General features: G+C 40.5%; 1 protein-coding gene across 1 annotated transcript in view; it reads left to right on the top strand.

Annotated features, from left to right (window-relative positions):
- TMEM108 (transmembrane protein 108) overlaps positions 1-20,660 on the top strand; it is a 375,444-nt gene that overhangs the window by 167,499 nt on the left and 187,285 nt on the right. Inside the window, exon 3 of the mRNA XM_027872487.1 lies at positions 12,135-12,220. Within this exon, the coding sequence (XP_027728288.1) occupies positions 12,181-12,220 (40 nt within the window). The 5' untranslated portion in view covers positions 12,135-12,180. The remainder of the gene's footprint in view (positions 1-12,134; positions 12,221-20,660) is intronic.

The following is a 20,660-nucleotide window of genomic DNA, read 5'->3' as shown; positions in this document are numbered from 1 at the left end:
TCCAGGCACTCAGAATGCCTTTGTCTTCCATCTTGACTGTCCTTCAAGGCCTAAATCAAATGCCATTTCCTTTGTAAACCTGATGTACTCCCTACCCAGAGATTCTCTCTCCTCTGAATGATAGTGGTATCTAGGAATGATCTATCTCTCTCTCTCTCTCTCTCTCTCTCTCTCTCTCTCTCTCTCCCTCCCTCCCTCCCTCCCTCTCTCCCCTCTCTCCTCTCCTCTCTTCTTTTCTTTTCTCTTCTCCCACTCCCCACTTACTATACAAGTTTAGCTTCTTGATACCAAGTTCTGTGCCATCCACCACAGTGGCTCATAAATGGTAATTATCAAGTGAGCATCTTGAATGAATGAGAATGCCCAAAGTGGCCAAGCATGGTGGTACATACCTACACTCCCAACTAATGTGGAGGCTGAGGCCAGCAGATCTCTTAAGCTTGGGAGTTCTGTGCTGCCATGGGATAGGCCACTTAGGCATTAATGTCAAGTCCCTAGGAGCATGCACCCCTATTTTGACTAGTGATGGGCAAACTGGCCCAGATCAGAAATGGAGCAGGTCAAAGCTCCTGTGCTGGTCAGAGTACGATGTGAGTAGCCTATGAGTAATCCCTGGACTTCCAGCCCTGGAAAGATAGAGAGATCTGTCTTTAAAAGAATGAATGGCCAAAACGGTCATGTTGTCACATAATTCTCTCCTATTTGTCAGGATTCCTAGTGGATCATAGAATCATAGGACTTAGGGCTGGGCAGGAGTTTTGAGGTCATCTTGTCCACTTACCCCCCTTTTACAGGTGGGGAAACTGAGATATCCAGGGAGTCCAAGTGACTTAACCAAGGTCATATAACTAGTAAACAACAAAGCTAGAATTCAAATCCATGTTCTTTAATTGTGTATACAGTCTCTCTCTCTCTCTCTCTCTCTCTCTCTCTCTCTCTCTCTCTCTCTTTCTCTCTCTCTCTCTCTCTCTCTCTCTCTCTCTCTCTCTCTCTCTCTCTCTCCCTCTCTCCCTCTCCCTCCCTCCCTCCCTCTCTCTCTCTCTCTCCCTCTCTCTCTCTTTCTCTCTCCCTCTCTCCCTCCTCTCTCTGTTTCTCACTTCCTTCTCTCTCTTTCTCTTTGTCTCTCTCTTCCTTCTCTCTTGCTCTCTCCCCTCCCCATTAGAAGCATAGTATATGAGAGGATCTTCCATTGCCCCACTTGGGAATTTCACCAAGCCATACCTTTTGTCTCTAATTTCAGGGATTTAACTGTCATCATCTCCCTACCAAGCCATTTCAAGGTTCTGGGAGAAGTTAAAAGTCTCCCAAAAGGTTGGGTCTTCCTGTGTTAGAGGTTTGTGACATTTTACCTCTGAGTCAGTCCCCAAGCCTATGCACAAACTCCTGCCATCTGTTTCCTTCCTTCCTAGTGTCTCGGGTCTTCGATTTCTAATTGACGTGTACAACATGGGACCATATGTGGCAGCACTTTGCCTTTGCCTAGGTCATTTCTTTGGGGGATCTGAATTTACTCCACCAACACCATCTCATTAATCATCCTGACATTCCCATGAGCTAAGTGGCAGGTACAAGTGTGAAGTTGATTAAAGAGAGACAAAGATGAGAAATACCTTGTGTTGCTTAAAGCTTGGCTTGAATGCACAAGTTTAGATCTAAATATTTGAACAACATTGACTCATTTTCCCCTGTTTTAAACATAACTCACAATTGTGGCTTAGCTTTGTCACCCCACATGGTAGAGTCTCTAAAAAGCTAGTTTTAATAAAGAGAGCAGAAGTGTAACTAGGACAGAGCAACCTAGCCATAGAGTATCATAACTTAGAGGGCTCATAAATGTAAAGCAATAATTTTAAAAGGCTGACCAATGTTACAGTCTGTTGTGTTTACACTGTACCCCAGCAAAGCTCCTCCTTGTCTTACCTCAACCTGCCATTCCCTGCCCCTGTGACGTCCCCAGCAGTGAGAGTCCTATGGTCTCTATCTCCTCTCTTCTACTGAATTTGCCCTGATTACGTTGTCTCATTTTCAAATCATGAATTACAAACTTAATTTGAGGGTCTCTTTTGTGCTGTTTGTTCCAGTTCCCAGAACTGCTACTCAGGCTCTGAAAGAGCACATGAAACTAAGTATTTTTACTACCACTTTACTTTAGTCTCCGGTCACAAGAAGTCTTTGTTCTATGTCTGTGAGCTGTGTGACCTTAAACAAGTCATGTTACCTTGCTGAACTTCAATGTCTCCATCTACAATGTTCCTTCATTCATTTTGTACTGCCCAATCACAAGTGGTAAGAAATCTTAGTGGTGGGGTATCAGTCAGAACCATGAAGGGAACCCTCATTCCAGAGGATGGAGAGTAGAATGAAGATCAGGTAATCGTAGATGTCAAACTTAAAGGAATTTAGAGATCTCTGTTATAACTTCCTCATTTTACTAAAGAGAAAACTGAATCCTGAGAGGGAAGTGACTTGTCCAAGGTCACACAGCCACGTGTGGCAGAGGCAAGATTCAAACTCAGGTCCTGTGACTACAGGTTCCTCAATCTTTCCACTTCACCACCCTGACCTTGGAATGTTGTTCCCCTTTCTGGCTTCCATTACTTCCTTTAAGACTCACATCAAATCTCACCTTCAAGGAGCCTATCCTGGTCCAACCCTTCCTAGTGTCTTCCTTCTGAGCTTAGCTCTTACTGATACTGTAGACAGCTTGTAGGTACATAGTTATTTACTTGTGGACTCCACTATCAGGTTGTGAGATTCCTGAGTTCAGGGAGCACGTTTTTGCCTTTCTATACCCAGCACTTTCCACAATGTTTGGCCCATAGTAAGTACTTAATGAATGCTTATTGACTAATTGACCCATTATCTTTCATTGATAACTAATCAGAAGTTCCCCTAGTCCTATTAAATATAATAAGAAGTTAAGAATTTTGCTTCTCGTCACAGCAAGTTAAGTGTCCAAATTGGAATCTGCCTCTCTATAAACTTCTACCAATGGTTCCCAGTTTTCCCTCTGGGGTCATTCAAAACAGCAATAATTATTACCATTATCAGTATAGCTAACATGTATATAGACAAGCACTGTACTAAGCTATTATATTCCCATCTCCACCTAAGTTTTTTTCTCTAAGCTAACTGTCTCCTTTCCTTCAACCGGTCTTCATCTCTTATGATCTCAGGACTCCTCAACATCCCAGTCACCCTAATGTGGATAGTCTCCAGCTTGTCAGTGTCTTTTCTAAAATATGGCACCTAGAACTGAATGCATTACTTTAGGTGTGGACTGACCAGAACAACCTAACAAACTACAGAAGGCACTATCACCTCCTGAGTCCTATATCTATTTCCATTCATCCTGAGATCTTGTTTACTTTTCTGGTGGCTATACCACTCTCTCAGCTCCTAGTGAGCTTGCTGTGATCCACTAAAATCTCTAGGATTTTTTTTCCCACATTAACTCTTATCTAACCCATTCAATTGTAAAACTTCACATTTGTCCACATTAGAATTCATCTTATTGGATTCATCTCCTCATTTTAGCCTATTGAGATCTTTTCGGATTCTGATGCTATCATCCAATACATTAACTATCCTCCCTGCATCCAAGTCATTGACAAAAGTGCTATACAGTATTCTGAGGTCAGAGGAACTGTATTATTTGATTCGTTTCTCCTGTAGCTTCAAGCTTTGTAGAGCATTATGTGATGATCAGTAAATCTTGGAATACTATTAGCTTTTAGTAGTGCAGAGATTATCCTTATTGGTGTGAGAGCTGGCCTTTAATCTTGACTTTCCAGGTGTCTGGGGCCCATGCTATATTCTAACCTTTTCTTCTTTTGTCCTATATAGTTATCCATTCCATTTTCATTCCTTTCCAGCTATCTATTCACATCAGCATAATCTGCCAGCCCTAGTGGGGCTGCTTAACTTCTGAGCAAAATCCATTATATGACAGACTTTGAAGATTAAACCAGAACCATGAGTTGAAATTGATTCACACCAGCCAGCAATTTTGGAAGCTGTATACTTTTTCTCCCTAGTCCTTTGTCTTAAGATGGGGAAAAAGAGAGAAAAAGACCTCATATACGTGGTTGAATTTGAAAGATTCAAACTGTCACTTGCTCCAGAGCTTTGAAATGCTGTAACATTTTGCATTTCCAAACCCCTTTCAAGGGAGCTAAAGGTCAGTCGCGAGTTTAAAGCAACTTGATAGAGTTTTGGGGACTTCATATGGCCTCTTGTTCCTAGTTCACCCTAAGAAATCAACACATTTTTCAGGACAACTGTCCTGGTACCAGAAAGCAATATACCTTCCTACAAGTTCCTGAATCCAATTTCAGAAGATGTTTTTTCAGACATTGTTAAAAAAAAAAAAAAGAAGAAGAAGAAAGGGGAAAAGAAAAAGAAAAGTAAGGAGAAGAATGAATTTTCTGTGGACCAGAAATTATCTTTTTCATAAGCATTTCAGGCACCATGATGAAGCATCCCCGTCTCATATTTGGCATCCAAGCAATATCATTTAATCCCTTGACCTCACTGTTCAGTTAACATTAGAACTATAAAAAGGGAGGATTTTAGACAGATTCCTTGGCTGGTACAAGCTCCTTCCTGTCTCCTTGAATGAGATAAATCATCTTAATATACTTACATGCCATAAGAAGCAGCCTTGAATTCTTATAACAAGAACGGCCATCATTGATTGTCGCTCTATTTATAGCCAGTTGCTTACTTCAGGACCCGGGATAGCAGTATGCCACACTACAAACAAATGCAAATAAGGTCCAGCAGGAAGTCAGGAGCCCATGATGGCCATTTCAGGGCCCAGTAGTATTCACCAGTAATTAGTACATTCAACACCGATTTCTTTTTAGTTGAGGAACAGAGTTTCTCCTTTGTTAGAAATGCTGCTTTTTCTAGTGGCCCTGTCAACCTCCTTTTATACTATTGGAAAACCAGTCAGACTAGGAAATGAGGAGGGGAGGGAGTAGAGGAAAGTAGTGGAAAGTAGTGGAAAGAGCTGTGCTGGAGGTGACTTTTGCCTTTGCACACCATGGGGACCCCCACTTGAGACAATCTGGTTTTTGCCTACCACAGGTTCCAGTGCCCTTTGCTCAGATGGTCAGGACTTAGCAGCAGGAGGTCAAGACCTTGATTTTCATTGAATGTTCCCCAGGGCTGAAGAGGTCCAAGAAGCCAAAGATCTTAATGAACATGAAGGTTATGAATTGGGATACCCCCAATGCATTTGAATAATGATGCAGTGATCTATGAATGTTTTCCTTTTCTCCTTTTTTTCTTTTGTCTTCTACTCTCCTTTTTCTCTCTTTTTCCTTTCTTTTTCTTCTAGTTTTTTTTTTAACTGAACCTGTGATTTCATTGGTATAAAGAGGTCCTAGTGAAAGACCTTCTTCTATGGCTACAGATTCTCACCCATTCTATAATGTTCTTAGAGAATTGTCTGGGACACTGAAAAGTAAAGTGACTGGGCCAGGGTCTCACAGCCAATATGGGTCAGAAGGATGACTTGAACCCAGGTCTGCCTGACTCCTAGTTTCTATGCACCATGTATGTTATTGACTTGCCTTCATGACCACAAGTATGAGAAAACCAATGCTTTTGACATGTTTCTTGTGTTCAAATCTCAGTTCCATCACTTTATGACCTGAGGTAAGTAATTTCACCTTTATGGTCTCAGTTTCCTCATCACAAATGAGAGAATTGGATGAAATTAATTAGGTTCCTTAACATTCTATGATTCTGGGCACAATAGGAGTACAGTTAAAGGTCTGTGTGGGGGAAGGGTGAAGACAGATGCTCAACTCATTGAATTACCACCTAAGACCCCTCCAAAGTTTCCAGTGTTGAGAAGGTGCCTAGATAATAGAGTCTATTCCATCTTTTTTTTCTGCATTGCAAGAAAACTTCACCTTCCTCAGTTTTACAATGGGGGTGGGGACACAGTTGTCATGAAAGTCTCTGTTCCATGGCCAGGGGAGTAACTAGTTCTGCCTATCCAGAAAACATGGGATTGTTGGAAGGGGAAAACAGTAGCTTGAGTGGAGGGATAAAAAATGTTTTGAAAAGGCTGTTCTTTTTAGGCAAGGGAAATCAGGATGCTGATGTGGAAGTGTATCTCTCAACCTCTTAGAGTGCTGTGGCTAATAACAGAGGCACTTCCTTTCTATAGTCTAATCAAGAGGCCTGCCAGTCCTTTGGGACTTCTCAAGCAGAAGACAAACATACTTCCTGCCTTCATTCACATAGGTATTTGATCAGCAGAGAAGAGTTGTTTGTTGGTTTGTGTTCAAGAGCCTTCAAATAAATCACTGGGGAAAATGCTGTTCTTTGGCAAATGCAGTGCATTGCAGGGAGGGCAGTGATTGCTTTATACAGGTATTTGACAGCGTTTGGTGAGAGGCTGCGTGACTGTGTTCTGGAATGAGAAGTGAACCAGGAGCAAGGTGTTTGATAGGGGCTAGGTCACTCCTCCTTTCTGGTTTTTAGTCAGTAAACATTTATGACATGCCTATTATGTGCCAGGCAGTATGCTAAGTACTGGGGATACAAAGAAAGTCAAAGATAGTTCCTCAAGGAGCTCACAGTCTAATGAGGGAGACAACGTGCAAACAACTATGTACAAATTAGCTCTCTACAGAATAAATTCCTCAACTGTAAAATGGATACATTGAACCAAATAGCCTTGAAGAACTCTTCCATTTCATGATTGGAGCTCTTTCATTTTCCTTTTTTTCCACCACCCCCCCAGTTTCCCATTACTTGAGTTACAATGGTCATTTTTCTCCCAAATATCCTAGCAAAAATCATAAATTCAGATTTGGAAGAGGATTCAGGAGATTGACATCTATTATCGTTGCCTTCAGGAAGGTAAGTTACATTATATAGATGAGGAAACAGGCCTAAAGGGAACATATATCAAATAGTTCTTTCCAGAACTGAAACCCAGGTTTTGTTCCTAAAATTCCAAAGGTTGATACCGATGGCCTCCATAGGCACTTGAAGCTGGTGAAAGAATTTGATGCTGATGATAACATCTTGGCAACAAGTGTGCAACTGATTATAGATATTTTTGATGGAGTTGTGGGTGGGCGTTCATGCTGAGTCATAATTTGCTTCATAGACTCATAGAGTAATTCCTTTGATTCAATAAACGTTGGCTGATTCAGTTTAGTCGGTGTTTATTAAGCCTGTAAGAGGCAGTGGGGTGCTTCAGAACCAGGAGGAACTGGGGTCCAGTCCTTCTTCTCACACATAATGATATGGCAAGCTACTTCAACTTTCAGTGGCTCCATACCACTTTTCTAGACTGGAACTGTCAAACTCCAATAGAAACAGATCCCTGCTCTTTGTGTTTTGACTTAGAAAATCCCCAATACACCTTATCTGTGTTGTATTTTAATTTGGTGGGGGGATGGGAAAGGGGGTATGAGTTGGACATCTCTGTAACGTAGACTAGAAGATGCAGAATAGTTGCTAATCAGCGTTATTAGAGGACACTTGGCAGAAGAAGTTTCCTCACTAAAAGTTGTCTAGACCTTTAAAGTTACTGGCTCTGGATCCAGACACCATATATACCACACACACAAGACTTCATTTAATGGCTTTCTGAAGAAAATGACCATGATTCCCTTTCTCCTGTAGTTTACAGCCTCCTATATTTATATGTAGAGGATACCTTTAAGGTATGAAGTTTGCTAATTTTACAGAAGAGGAAACTGAGACTCAGAAAGGGGAAAGGACTCATCTGAGGTCATAGCTAATGAATGATAGAGCCCGGCCTTTCACCTAAATCATAGGAGCACACATTCTAATGAAGAAAGACAAGCTGAGAAGGCCCCAGGTACCAAGGGGAAAAGGATGGGCAGGAAACTCTCAACTTCATAGCCTTCTCACTGAGTCATAAAATTGATGTGCTCTTTTCAAACTGATTTGAAATGACAAAGCAGAGGGATTAGCTTTTCTTCACCTCTCCCTGACGTTTGCCTGTCTCTCACTCAAACATATAGGGCCATTAGATTGAAGAGTATTCCATCCGAGAGACTCCAGTATGTAGGATTGGCCTGGAAGAGGTACAGAATAAATATTCTTTTGATTTGATAGGAAATGGAGTTCTGGGAGGTTTGCTTTTCTCAATGACTGGACTGATCATTTTCATCCCACTTGGAGGGAAGATGCTTTCAACTGTGCTAGTAATTAGCAAAAACACCTTATCTCCTCTCCTATTCCTGAAGCTGGTCAGTGTTTTTGTTATCACCTAATCCTCCTCCCCCTTCATTCAGCCCTTTGGGTTGTACTGTGAGTGCTGTACTTTATTAAAGACTAAGGCCAGATGTGAGTTATTACTTATGGAATTATACTAATACTATGCATCCTCTGGAGAGAATAGTCAGTAGCCTGACTTTTTATCAATCTTCATTCTCCTTCCATTGATGCCTTTGACCACCCCCTCCTTTTTGAGAATCAACATTGGCTTCCATGATGACCCTCCACTGGTTCTTCAACCAGTATGTGTTCTAATTTTCAGTCTTCTTCGATGGTTCATTTTCCTCTTCTTGATCCCTAAGTGTGGGTATTCCCTAAACCTCTGTCCTTAAATGCAGATTTTCCTTCTCTTTATCTATATTCTCTCTCCTGCTCAGCCACTCCTGTGGCTTCACATATTATTTCTATGCAGATAATGCCCAAATCTGGATAAAATGTACTGACCCCTGATGTCTACTCTCCTGTTCCCCATCATTTGCCTCAAATTCAAACTAAACAAGTGAAAAACTGAAACCATTACCTTCCCCAAAAAGCCAAACCCTCCTCCCAATTTCCTTATTTGCATTCATGGTACCATTATCCCCTCCTAGTAACCCAAACTAAAAACCTCAGATATTTTTGACTCTTCCCTTTAACACATTCACCGTATCAATCAGTTTCCAGGGCCTACCTTGGTAATGTCTCATATCTGTTCCCTTCTTTCTGTTTATAATACTACCAACTAACTCAGGAGGTAATTAACTCTCACTTAAACCATCCAGATAGCCTCCTGATTGATCTCCCAGATCCCAGGCTCTTCTTTCTCTAATATGTCCTTTACAGAACCACCTAAATAATCTTCCTAAAGCACAAGCCTTGACCATGGTCACTACCTTGCTCAAAAATTTTCAGTGGCTCCCCATTGGCCTATAAGAAAAAAAAAAAGACTCCTCAGCCTGGCATTTAAATCTCTCCATTCTCTGGCTCTATGCTAACTCTCCAGACTTATTTCATTCCACTCCCATTTAAACATTGTACATTCAAGTCAAAGTAGCTTACCAATCGTTGTTTGATTTTATCCTTCCCCCTCTGGCTATGTACATTCACAAGTCTGTCCTCCAGTCCTAGAATGCGTTTCTTTCACATCTTTGCCTGTCTGAAATCCTCTTCTTTCAAACCCCAGCTTAGGCAGTACCTCTTCACCGAAGCCTGGTCCCGGCTGAAAACACCTTGTCCTTTCCCAAATTTCTCATTGTCCACTGTCTGGACTTCTTTGTCATAGTTTACTTTGTGTCATATTATTTGAACTTCTCTCACTCCTTCCTTCCCACCCCCATTTCAGAATGTAGGCTTCTAGAGGGCATGATCCCTTACCTTTGTTTCCCCAGTGCTTAATACAATGTCTTATACATTTATTGTTGTTCAGTCATTTCAGTCCTGTCTAACTTTTCGTGGCCCCATTTTGGGTTTTTATGGCAAAGATACTGGCGTGGTTTTCCATTTCCTTCTCCAGCTCACTTTACAGATGAGGAAACTGAGGCAAACAGGGTTAAGTGATTTGTCCAGAGTCACACAGCTGAGTGTCTGAGGTAGGGTTTGTACTCAGGTCCTCCTGACTCTAGGAGGAGTCCAGTGCCCTATCCACTGTGACACCTGGTTGCCCAGTCTTATACATAATAGCCCCTTAATAAATGTTGGTCTCATTAAATTGAAGAGAATTGGTATAGTGAAAAGAACAGTATTTGGAGGTAGAATACCTGGATTCAAGTCCTAACTGTCATTTACAGGTTGTATTGGGCAAGTCACTTAAGCTTTTTGAGTCTAAATTTCGTAATCTGAAAAATGCATAAAATAATATTTGCACTACTTGCCTCACAGGGCTGTTGTCAGGCATGTACTTTGTGAACAGTAAAGTGCTAGATAAAATAAACTACTATTAATATTAAGAACTACTTCATTGACGTGAAGGAATCTAACAGTAAATGATAGAGTTATAAAGCAATGCGTTATGATTGTTATTATCATTATTATTTTAATCCCCTTGGGCCATCTATTATTGAATAAAAATAGGCAAGTAACAAATATTTATTAAGCACTTCCTATGTGCTAGAGACTGTGCTAAGGTGTGGTGATACAACCACAAACAAAAGGAAAGACAGCCTCAGCCCTCAGAAAGCTTATTTTCAGATAGGGAAAGACAACACAGAAAAGGGAGATTAAAAGGTGATGGGAGGTGGTACCTGCATGGAGGCTTGGTGGTTAGTCCAGGAGAGTGAGAAGAGCTTGGAGGCGAGTAAAGGATGGCTGACCCGTGCCCTTCCCAAAATGGAGGCTCCAGGACAAACTCACCAATTGGAGAAGAGGGCCACAGGGCAGGGCGATGTTCCAGGGTGAGAAGGCAGCTGAGGCATGATGTTGAATCCCAGAGAGTCAGAAGCAGAATCAGGAGGGAAATGGATAAATCCAAACCTCAGACAAAAATATAATAAAAAAGAAGCTTAAAACTTTCAAACCTGCCTGAAGATAGATGACTGAAATATCTTTGTTCATATTCTGATGGGATTGGCTGAAATTTGGTGCCTTTCTTTTGTATTTTTATTTATTGGAGTCCATAATAATATAGAACATCCCTAGAACATTCAAATAAATGTCCATTATTAATTTAAAATTTTTATTAGCCCTAAGGAAGAGAGTTGAGCAATTAAATTAATTGTTTTTTATTGGTGTAGACCTTTTATTGCTGTAGACCTTCAAATCCAGGGATCATAGATTTTGAGTTGCAAAAGATCATAGATGCCATTGTGCCCAGCCCCTTTATTTTAAGAAATACTTATTCCCAGCCATGTTGAATGACTTGCCCAAGAATATATGGCCAGTAACTGTTAGAGTTGTTGTTGATCAGTCATTTTTCAGTCTCGTCCGACTCTTTGTGGCCCCTTTTGGGGTTTTCTTGGCAAAGATACCAGAGTGGTTTGCCATTTCCTTCTCCAACTGGTAAAGGCAGGATTCAAATCCAGATCATCAGATTGTAAACTGAGAGCTCTTCTGAGCCTTGCTGTTTCTAATACATCTTTTCCCCCTCCCTCCCTCATAAGGGTTTTTTTGGTCAAGCATAAAAGGAGAAGAGAGAGAAGTGGTTATAATTTCATTGATTTGGAATAAGCTTCCGTTTTCCATTTTTCTAGTATACATCTGTGTAGCAAATGGACCAAAGTTGGGTGGAACCAGTGAAAGAGTAAGGAAGGAGATGATTGTTCAATTTTTATCAAACTTCTAATTTGTCCACTGCCTGATTTCTGCCCAATTTTTCCCATGCCCTCTTCCTCTTAGACTATGTGAAGCAGAAATTGCTTCCTTGGGATCATAAATATGGAGCCATAAAGGGCTTAAACGATGAAGAGAGCAGTGACTCCTTGTAAGTGACTCCTCATGGGTTCAACCATTCATCCAGAATTACACATGGACACACATAGTATTAAGAACATTTTGTTTGGAGGGGGTGGGGATTGGAGAGTATGTAAAAAGAATTTTTTTTTGTCTTCTATTTCTGACCTTAGGAATTCAAACAAGTTGTCAGGAAAACCTTCCAAAGCTTTGAAGCCAGATCTTCACTCTTACATTCTGGTTGGAATTTCCCTTGGGAGATGCACAGTTTAAGAATTTGATTGATGGCTGTGTTCGAAATGAACTATTTATGGTTCACCCATTGCCAGGACCCCCTTCTGGAGTGATAATATTGAGGGTGTTTTGAAATGGTCCATTACACCCGTGGTAGACATTAGTGGAACTATTTCTGAACAGCTGGATTGGATTATGTTCCCTGAAGGGAAAAGAATGATTCCATTCTCATGATAAATTTTCTTCTCTCCATCTCCCAGACAGAATCATGAATAAACTGGAGGACAAGCAGGACCAGATGATACCATGAAGAGAAGTTTACAGGTCCTCTATTGCCAACTGTTTAGTAAGTAGAGTCTCTATTTCCTCTTGCCTCTAATATGGCAATGTTCATTGTCTGCTGAGCTCCAGCTGTGTATGCATCCTCTAGACAGCATCTGCAAGAAAGCCTGGGATTGGTTAGAGAGATGGATGCAGTGAATTATCCCTCTGTTCATTGATCTATTTGTCGAATAGTATTCTGATTTTCTATTATCTGAATATGCACCACTGTTCAGTGTTAACTAATTGTCATATGAGTTATGAGTCATAGAGTTCCTTCAGAGAATTAGATGTTGAAGGAGCAAATGTTTCTGTGTTATTGGGTAGAATAAAAAGGTCTTCCATTCCAGTAGAGTTACATGCATTCTTTGGTTGGTAGGAGTCAAGATTGGGAATATGCCACTAAATGACTGTTGCCTTACAAGTGTTTGAGCTCACGTTTGAGTGGGGAAGTGAAGCATCTAGCAGATTGGTGGTTATGAGACTGTTCCTCAATAGCCCAGTCTTTCTACCCATTTACTCTTTCTCCCTGGTATTTTCCTGACCTTGCTCTATACAGAAGCTTTGAATTCATGGCTTTTTCACTGAGATTCTATTTTCTTACCTAGTCTACAGTCACCCCTGGACCTTTCACCTTTGTGGATTTCAGACTTTTGATCTCAGGGCTGTTATTTTATTAGATATCTAGAGCTGGACATAATACTTGGGCTGCTGCCCTACCTCTTAAGCTGATCATTTTCCTCTCATCTTGTTAATCACCCTGATGGATACAAACAACTGTAATGGCACTGGATTTGTTATTCATGGATTCTTTCATTTTTGTTGGGATTGGCAAACTGACACCACTTCAGCCCTAGCTTTGCCCCCTCAAAGTGCCATTGGATATTATAGCTTAATGGAAATTTACATCTTGGCCCTTCTAGAAACGTTCTTGCTGAAGTTAGTGGAAGCTCTGCCAATAGTCCAGGGTTGGTTGTCTGGTTCCTGTTAACATGTGCCAAATTTGCTTTACATTTTTTTGAGAAAATAAAGAGTTTGGAATCCAACCCACAAATCAGCCCTTTGAGTTGAGTGATTCAGGTTAGATTACAGCCTCCATATGAAGCATAGCATCTCTGAATAGCATTCTGGCTGAATTTTTAATTTACTCATTTCTGCCACCGAATTTTAATCCTTCTAACACTGTTCATGTTAGCCCATTTGTATCATGGTGGACGGGAGCCAGTTATGTCCAAGTCTTTCCTATTCCATCTCTGGGCACCATTCTGGACTATAGTGACATTCTGGTGGGGGTGAGGGACGAAGCCTCGATTTAATTGCTGGGAGAACGCCTTCTACCAATGCAGATTAATAAGTAAATCATGTAGCACGTATTAAGTGCCTACTATGGTGCTGGGGATATAGTGGCAAAAAAATAATAGCCCCTGCTTACAAAGAGTTTACAGTCTACTAAGGGGAGATAATATATATGAATATAGGTACATTCAAAGTAGATATAAGATAATTTTGGCTAGAAAACACTCATAGCTTGATATGAACCTTGAAGGAAACTAAGGATTCTAGGGGTTAGGAACTGTTGGTAATTTAGAAGTTTAGAGTGTTGCCTGGGGGCACTGGAGAAGTTGAGCAACTTCCTTAGTGCCTCAGCCAGTATGTCCGAGGTGAGACCTGATGAGTTCATGTCCATGATCAGGTCTTCTTGATTTTGGGACTAATTCTGCCTCCACTATTCCATGCTCTCTCTCCTGTAGTGAATTCCCAATGCTTGTATAATAGATGAAAGGTTTTAAACCGTGGAAGAAACCTCATTAACATAAGGTCATCTCCTTTGCTGACCTGAAAGTGTATGAATATTCACTAGGTCACATATTACTCTGTGGGTATCGATGGGACTAATAACTCCTATTTATAGAACTTTAGGTTCACAAGGCACTTTCCTCACAACAATCATGTGAACAAAGTGCAAATATTATTGTACCGATTTCATAGATGAGAACTGAGGCTTAGAGACATGAAGTCATTTGCCCACTGGGCAGGGTGGAGCCTAAAATTCTGATTTGAAATGGAGACTAGACAGTGTGGTGTAGAGTGAGGCATCAGACTTGTGGCCACCAGCGTCTACCTGCAAAGGAACCATATTAAAATGCAATTAGGAAATGTTTAACAAAATAAATAAAGATACCATACAACATAGATAATATTGACTTGTGGTTTTCTAGGTCAGCACGTAGCCCTGCATGGATTCCTTTCTATTTGAGTTGGATATTAGTGATGTGGAGGGAAGCACTACCAGATCGGTCACCTAGAAGACCCGCTTCTAATGTTGCCCTTGCCACTTGATAGGTATGGGATGCCCAGTCAGGGCCCAGTCATAGCCCATGAGGTATGCTGGACTAGATGGGCCATAACCTCATAGGTCTAGAGCTGGAAGAAATCTTAGAGACCACTTAGTCCAAACCCCTCATTTTTTTAAAAATTGATTTTGTTTTTATCAACAAAAATTGATTTTTTCTCTTTCTCTGCTCCTCTCCATTGAAAAAAGAAAAACAAAATCCTTGTGACAAATATACATAATCAAGCAAAGTGAATGACCACATTGACCGTATCCAAAAAAGTCTATGTCTCCTTCTGCATCTTGTCTTTATCACCTCTATCAGGAGATGCAAGCCTTTATTTTATAGACCAAGAAACTGAAGCCCAGAGAGAAAAATGAGAGGCCCAAGGTCACATAGGTAGTAAGAATCCAAGGTGAGATTTGAAATCAAGTCCTCTAATTCAGAGCCATTGGTCTTTCCTAAGTAGCAAATGGAGCATGACACTACCTGCGGCACCTGTTGGCTCTAGGATCATGGGACTGGTTTGGAGTAGCTCCGTATGCCACTGCAGGAATCATCACATGAGCCAAGCAACGTCGAATCAGTTTACTGTTTCATCTGTTTATTTTGCCATTCATATTCTGTCCTATATCACAAAACCCCTCATTTATAAAGTTGACTAATCAAAACAGAGGACATGGGAAAGATAAGGGACATCTCCATGGAGACCGTCATGGAAATTGCTGAATGGAACTGAGTTTGAGCCATTCCCAGGCAAAATTTGCACCGGCAATTCAGAATGATCCAGTGGAGACCCTGTCCTTTTACTGAGCAGACAGGGATATTCATTGCACCCACTCTAATTAAGCATTAGTCTGGTTCTCAGCCTTTTAAACTGTCAAGTCTGCATTCTGATATCCATCTTCATCTTTCTGTTTACTGTCTCTCCCACCACCCAACCTGGGGCCCTCACCCTATGCCATCTGTACTCTTGCAATAGCCTGTGCTGTATAAACATTAGCTATTATCATTATCATTATTATTATTATTATTATTATTATTATTATTATTAACCAATCTTCTCCTAGACTCTCCTAGACAATCCATCCTGTATGATGCTGTCAAAATAATCTTCTGAAATCACAGCTGTGATTATCACCATCTGGCTCAAAAATGGTTATTTTTAAAACATTTTCCCCCAATGAATAAAGTCTAAATTACTTTTTCTGTTATTCAAGGTCTTTTGTGGCATACTACTCACCTTCCTGATCATCCATGCTTGTTATATGAGTAATGGAAAATGAAAATTTCTTGTGAAAATTCAAGAATCATAGACTCTTAGAGATCATCTGATTCATGTACCTTCCAAAGCATGAATCCCCTCTGACCTTGTCATTGACAAGTAGTCATCCAGCCTGTGTTAGAAGAACTAAATGATGAAGAAGAAGAGTGGGTGAGGGGTGCTGAGTGATCACCTCACTTGTGGCAAGTAAGGGAAGGTCTACCTGTTTCAAATTTATATTTAGCTTTTGTTTGGAATTGGAAAACCAGATGTAAATAAAATAGGGGAAAGCTAGGACAGAGACAGAGAGAGAAAGAAAGACAATATCTCTCTTATGGAGAAGACATGTTACATGTATGCATTTCCGGAGATGTAATGTTATCTCAGTACTATTTCTGAAGCCCAAATCATCTCTGCCAATCACCAGTGATAACGTCAGGAGAAAGAGCTGTTTATTTTCATGCAAAACTCCTCTCCTGGCAACAGTGACTCTTCACCATGCCGACTGTAGCATCAGCCATAGCTGATAGACCACAGCATGGAGTTAGCATAGGACAGTCATTTCAGTTGTAAACCCCAAATGCCCTTCTTGCAAAATCTACCATGTGAATGCATCAAGAATGAATATTTGTTGTCTGAATATTTGTCTTTCATTGAGGAAAAAATAATCCAACAAAAACAATTTTAAGAAACCGAGAATTCTTTGTCTCAGCATCAAATTAAAAAAAGATCCTATTTATGTATATCTGTCATTAAAGGATGCTATTTAAGATGCATCCTTATGTTTAAAAATAAATTATTAAACATAAGAGTCTTAGGATCATAGATTTGGAGATGCAAAGGAACTTTTGACATCATCTAGTCGATTTTATAAATGAAGAAACTGAGGTCCAGAGAGTCTAAAGGATTTGTCCAAGGTCGAACAGGGTAGTAAATGTCAGAAGTGGGGTTTGAATTGGGGTCCTCTTTCCACTGACCCATTTAAAAGACAAAAGTACTAGGAGTCACTTGGCTGAATGGGTAAAACCTTTGGATTTGTTAACATGTGGTATTTATGAGCTTCAATTAAGACAAAACATATGTCCACAATTTTTCTATTATTTGTTCCAAACACATATCTATGTATGGAGTCAGATGTATTTGCACAGAGACATGTGCAAATGACCTTCTCTCATGAGGTTCTGAGAACACCCTCTTCTTGTATGGACAGCCTCTCTTCATCTCCAGGGCAAGTTGTCATTTCAACCCTACATCCTATGCTGAGATCCATGTACTGAATGTAAGGTGATATATGTATATACTGTGATTGAAATTTCGTGTTGGAATGAGAGCCCAGGATAAAAGAAAATAACAGAGAAGTTGTCAAGAAAAATCTGCAGGCTCCAGGCTGTGGTCTATTTGGTGGGATTTTTCTCTTGAAAAAGGATAGTGAAAAGCCTTGAGTTCTACAATAGACACTATTTTTTGCCATTCAGGGGGATCAAATGAGTTATCAGGTAGAGTGTTTTGCAAACCTTGAAGTGATATATAAATGTTAGTTGTCATCATCTTCATACTCACCATCCCCCTCCTTATCATCATCATCACCACCACCACCACTACCACCACCATCACTGTCATCATCATCCTCACCATCATCATTTTCTCAGGGTTAATCAGTCAGCAAGCATTTAAGTGCTAATACATGTCAGGCACTGTGCTAAGCACTAGGGATACAAAGAAGGGTTGGTCCCTGACCTCAAGATGTCCATATTCCAATGAGAAAGACCACATGCAAATAAGTGTGTACATACAAGATAGGTGCATTGTGAGTAGAAGTTGTTGTTGTTGGTCTCAGAGAGAAGGCAATAATAGGAGGGGGGAGGGGGAGGGAAAGACTGGGAAAGACCTGTTACAGAAGGTGGGATTTGAGCTGATTCTTGGAATAGTCAAGAAACTAGTATGCAGAGGTATGAAGGGAGAACATTCTAGGCATGGTGGACAGCCTGTGCATATGCTTAGTCAGAAGATGGGGTGTCCTCAATGTAGAGCTCTGGTTTCTTATGAATGTGACTAGCACATCAATCACTGATGACACGTGACAAACAATGCAAGTCATTGTACTAGCTGTTGAAGGGGATTTAATTAAAAAAGAAAAAAGATAACTAAGACAAAGGTTCCTGTTCAAGGACCTTATGGTATCATTGGGAATGTAAATTAAAGCAAAGTAGTTAAAAATGTGCATCAAAACCTGCCTGGAGCTAGCATCTGTCCTTGTTTCTTCCCACCGAGCATTAGTCCATCCCCACTCTGACCCCAGTTTTGGCCTGAGCAAAGAGCATATAATAATAAATATAATAGCTGAGATATGTTTCTTAAAGATAGATATTCTTAATTTCTTTGTGTCATGGCCTCCTTTGGCAGGTTGGTAAAGTCTATGTACCCCATCTGAGAACAATGTTTTTAAATGCATAAAATGATGATAATAATAATGATAGCACTTATATTGTTGTGCTGTGTTCAGTCATTTCAGTCATGTCTAACTTATCATGACCTAATCTGGGGTTTCCTTGGTGAAGATACTGGAGTGGTTTGCCATTTCACAGATGAGGAAACTGAGGCAAACAGGATGAAGTGACTTGTCTAGAGTCACACAGCTAGTAAGTGTCTGAGGCCAGATTTGCCAGGCACTCTACTAAGTGCTTTACCATTATTACCCACTCTGCTTTAAGGTTTACCAAGCCTTTCTTGAGAGGAGGGACTATTTTTTTCCTTTGTTTCCCCATTGCCTAACGCTCGGCACACAGTGGTGCTTAATAAGTGCTTGTGGATTGGTTGAATTATTGGAAGCTCTTTATATATTTTATCTTTATATTTTATCTTATTTTATATTTTTATTTTTATTCACCATCACAATGAGGTTTCTTTTTTTCAATATAACCAGGATTTCACTGACATAAAGAATTCTTAGTAAGGAGATCCCCTTTTTCAAAGCCTTATGTTCTGTATCTAAGAAGTTAAATGACTTATTCAGAGTCACACAGTTAATAGGTGTTAGAGACAGGCCTGGAAGCCAGGTGTCTTCTGGTCCCAAAGAGCATTCTTCCCATCATGCACATACTGCCCCTTAATTATGGAATCCAACACTATTTGAGCATCAAGGTCGTTTTTGCTGTTGGTTCCTTGGATCTATCACCCAGTTCTGGTGTCTCTGTGCCTGGGCTCTACCTCTGTTGACTGATCTCTGTCTGTCTGGGCCCTGCCTCTGTTTGGCCCCTCTCTCTGTGCCTGGGCTCTGTTGCTGCTGACCATTCTCTCTCTGTCTGCACTATGCCCTTGTCTGATCTCTTTGTGCCTTGGCTCTGGTCCCCTTTACCTTCTCTCTGTGTGTCTGGGTTCTAGAACCTGGTTTGTTGACATTTGGGGGTGTTGGTCCCCTGTTACCCAGGTTCTCAGAGTGGATGTGCCTGATCTCCTGGACGATGGTTTGCCTTCCTCCTTAGAGTCCTACTCTCTCCTCAATAACACTTGAACTCCCACACCTGGAGCCCTACTTTCTCATTTGGATTTATGACATTTTTATGCCCTTCCTTTTACTAGCTGACTTCCTGACCATGACCCATTATTGTCTAGACACAACATTTATTCACCCCGTCTAGTCTGTCTGGATGTCTAGTCCATTGAGCCCTAGTCTATCGCTGCCTTAAGAATCAGGTGGCCCAAACGTTCTAAGGATTTGAAGAAAGGGGCTCTTTAAAGAATGATGTTTTCTGCTTCAACCATTATTTTCCAAAAACCTAAATGTTCTTTGATTAAAAAAAAACTCTTATCACAACACAGCTACCTAAGGTTCAGACTGAAAGACCTAGTTATCACTCTACTTGTATTGGAGCATTTTCCAATTTGTTTGATGTTTTACTTCAATATTCATAGCTGAACATTATTTGGCATTAATTACTTAAACAGAAAGCATACAGAGGGGCTCTACTCAAAGGAAATAACTTCCTATTTCCTCTTCCCTCCCCCCTCCTCTTTTCCCTCCATATTATAGCAATTCTTTCAACAGAGTGGCCCCCGACATCTTGTATCATCGTATCTACTTTGTACCAAGGACACTGAGACCTTTCTTTCTCTCTTCTTGCCTCATTTATTTTTGTATTTATCATTATAGTACCTAACAATAGCGATTTCTTATCCCATCTCTCCTATGAGATTCGTATTATCTCTCATCCCAGACCACTCTGTAACTGTCTTTAAAAACAAAATGAAAACAACTAAAAAGTGTTCTTTTATGTCCCGATGCATTTAAATTGTTCAGGAAAAAAAGAGATTTGTCCCCTTTAAGAAAAAAGTTGCCTTGAGCAGAGGCAAAATGTAGCAGGGCTTAAATAAGCAGTGATCAGAAAAGAGTGAATTAGCTGAAGAAAGTAACTGTGGAAGTCTGGCTGTCCTCTCTTTCTTTTTTCTTTTTTTTCCCTGCAAAACTATCAAGGGGTCTTAAAGATTTAATCTCTCCTTCATATTTTATAGTTTCTTAGCTGAAAAAACCTCTACAAACCCCAGAATCTTCATAAGAAACTGTAGAGAGAAATGACATGTGAAAAAGGTATTTAATGCCTGCCTTCTCTGATAAGCCAAGCAAAATAATTAAAGGTTTTTTGCCATCCAGAAGGAGAAGAGTTAGAGGGAAGGAGGAGTAGGAGGAGGATGGGAAATGGCTCATTCTGAGACTGAGCCAAGCTAGTGTTCTGAAACCCAAAGCATTGCTGGAGGAGGGGGAGTCATAATAGTAGTAATAGTAGTAGCAGTAGTAGTAGCAGCAGCAGCAGCAGCAGTAGTAGCAGTAGTAGTAGTAGTAGTAGTAGTAGTAGTAGTAGTAGTAGTAGTAG

Source organism: Vombatus ursinus, unplaced genomic scaffold (genome assembly GCF_900497805.2).
Source record: "Vombatus ursinus unplaced genomic scaffold, bare-nosed wombat genome assembly UNPS02014799.1, whole genome shotgun sequence".
Lineage (NCBI taxonomy): Eukaryota > Metazoa > Chordata > Mammalia > Diprotodontia > Vombatidae > Vombatus > Vombatus ursinus.
This window is presented reverse-complemented; position numbering and strand designations above follow the sequence as displayed.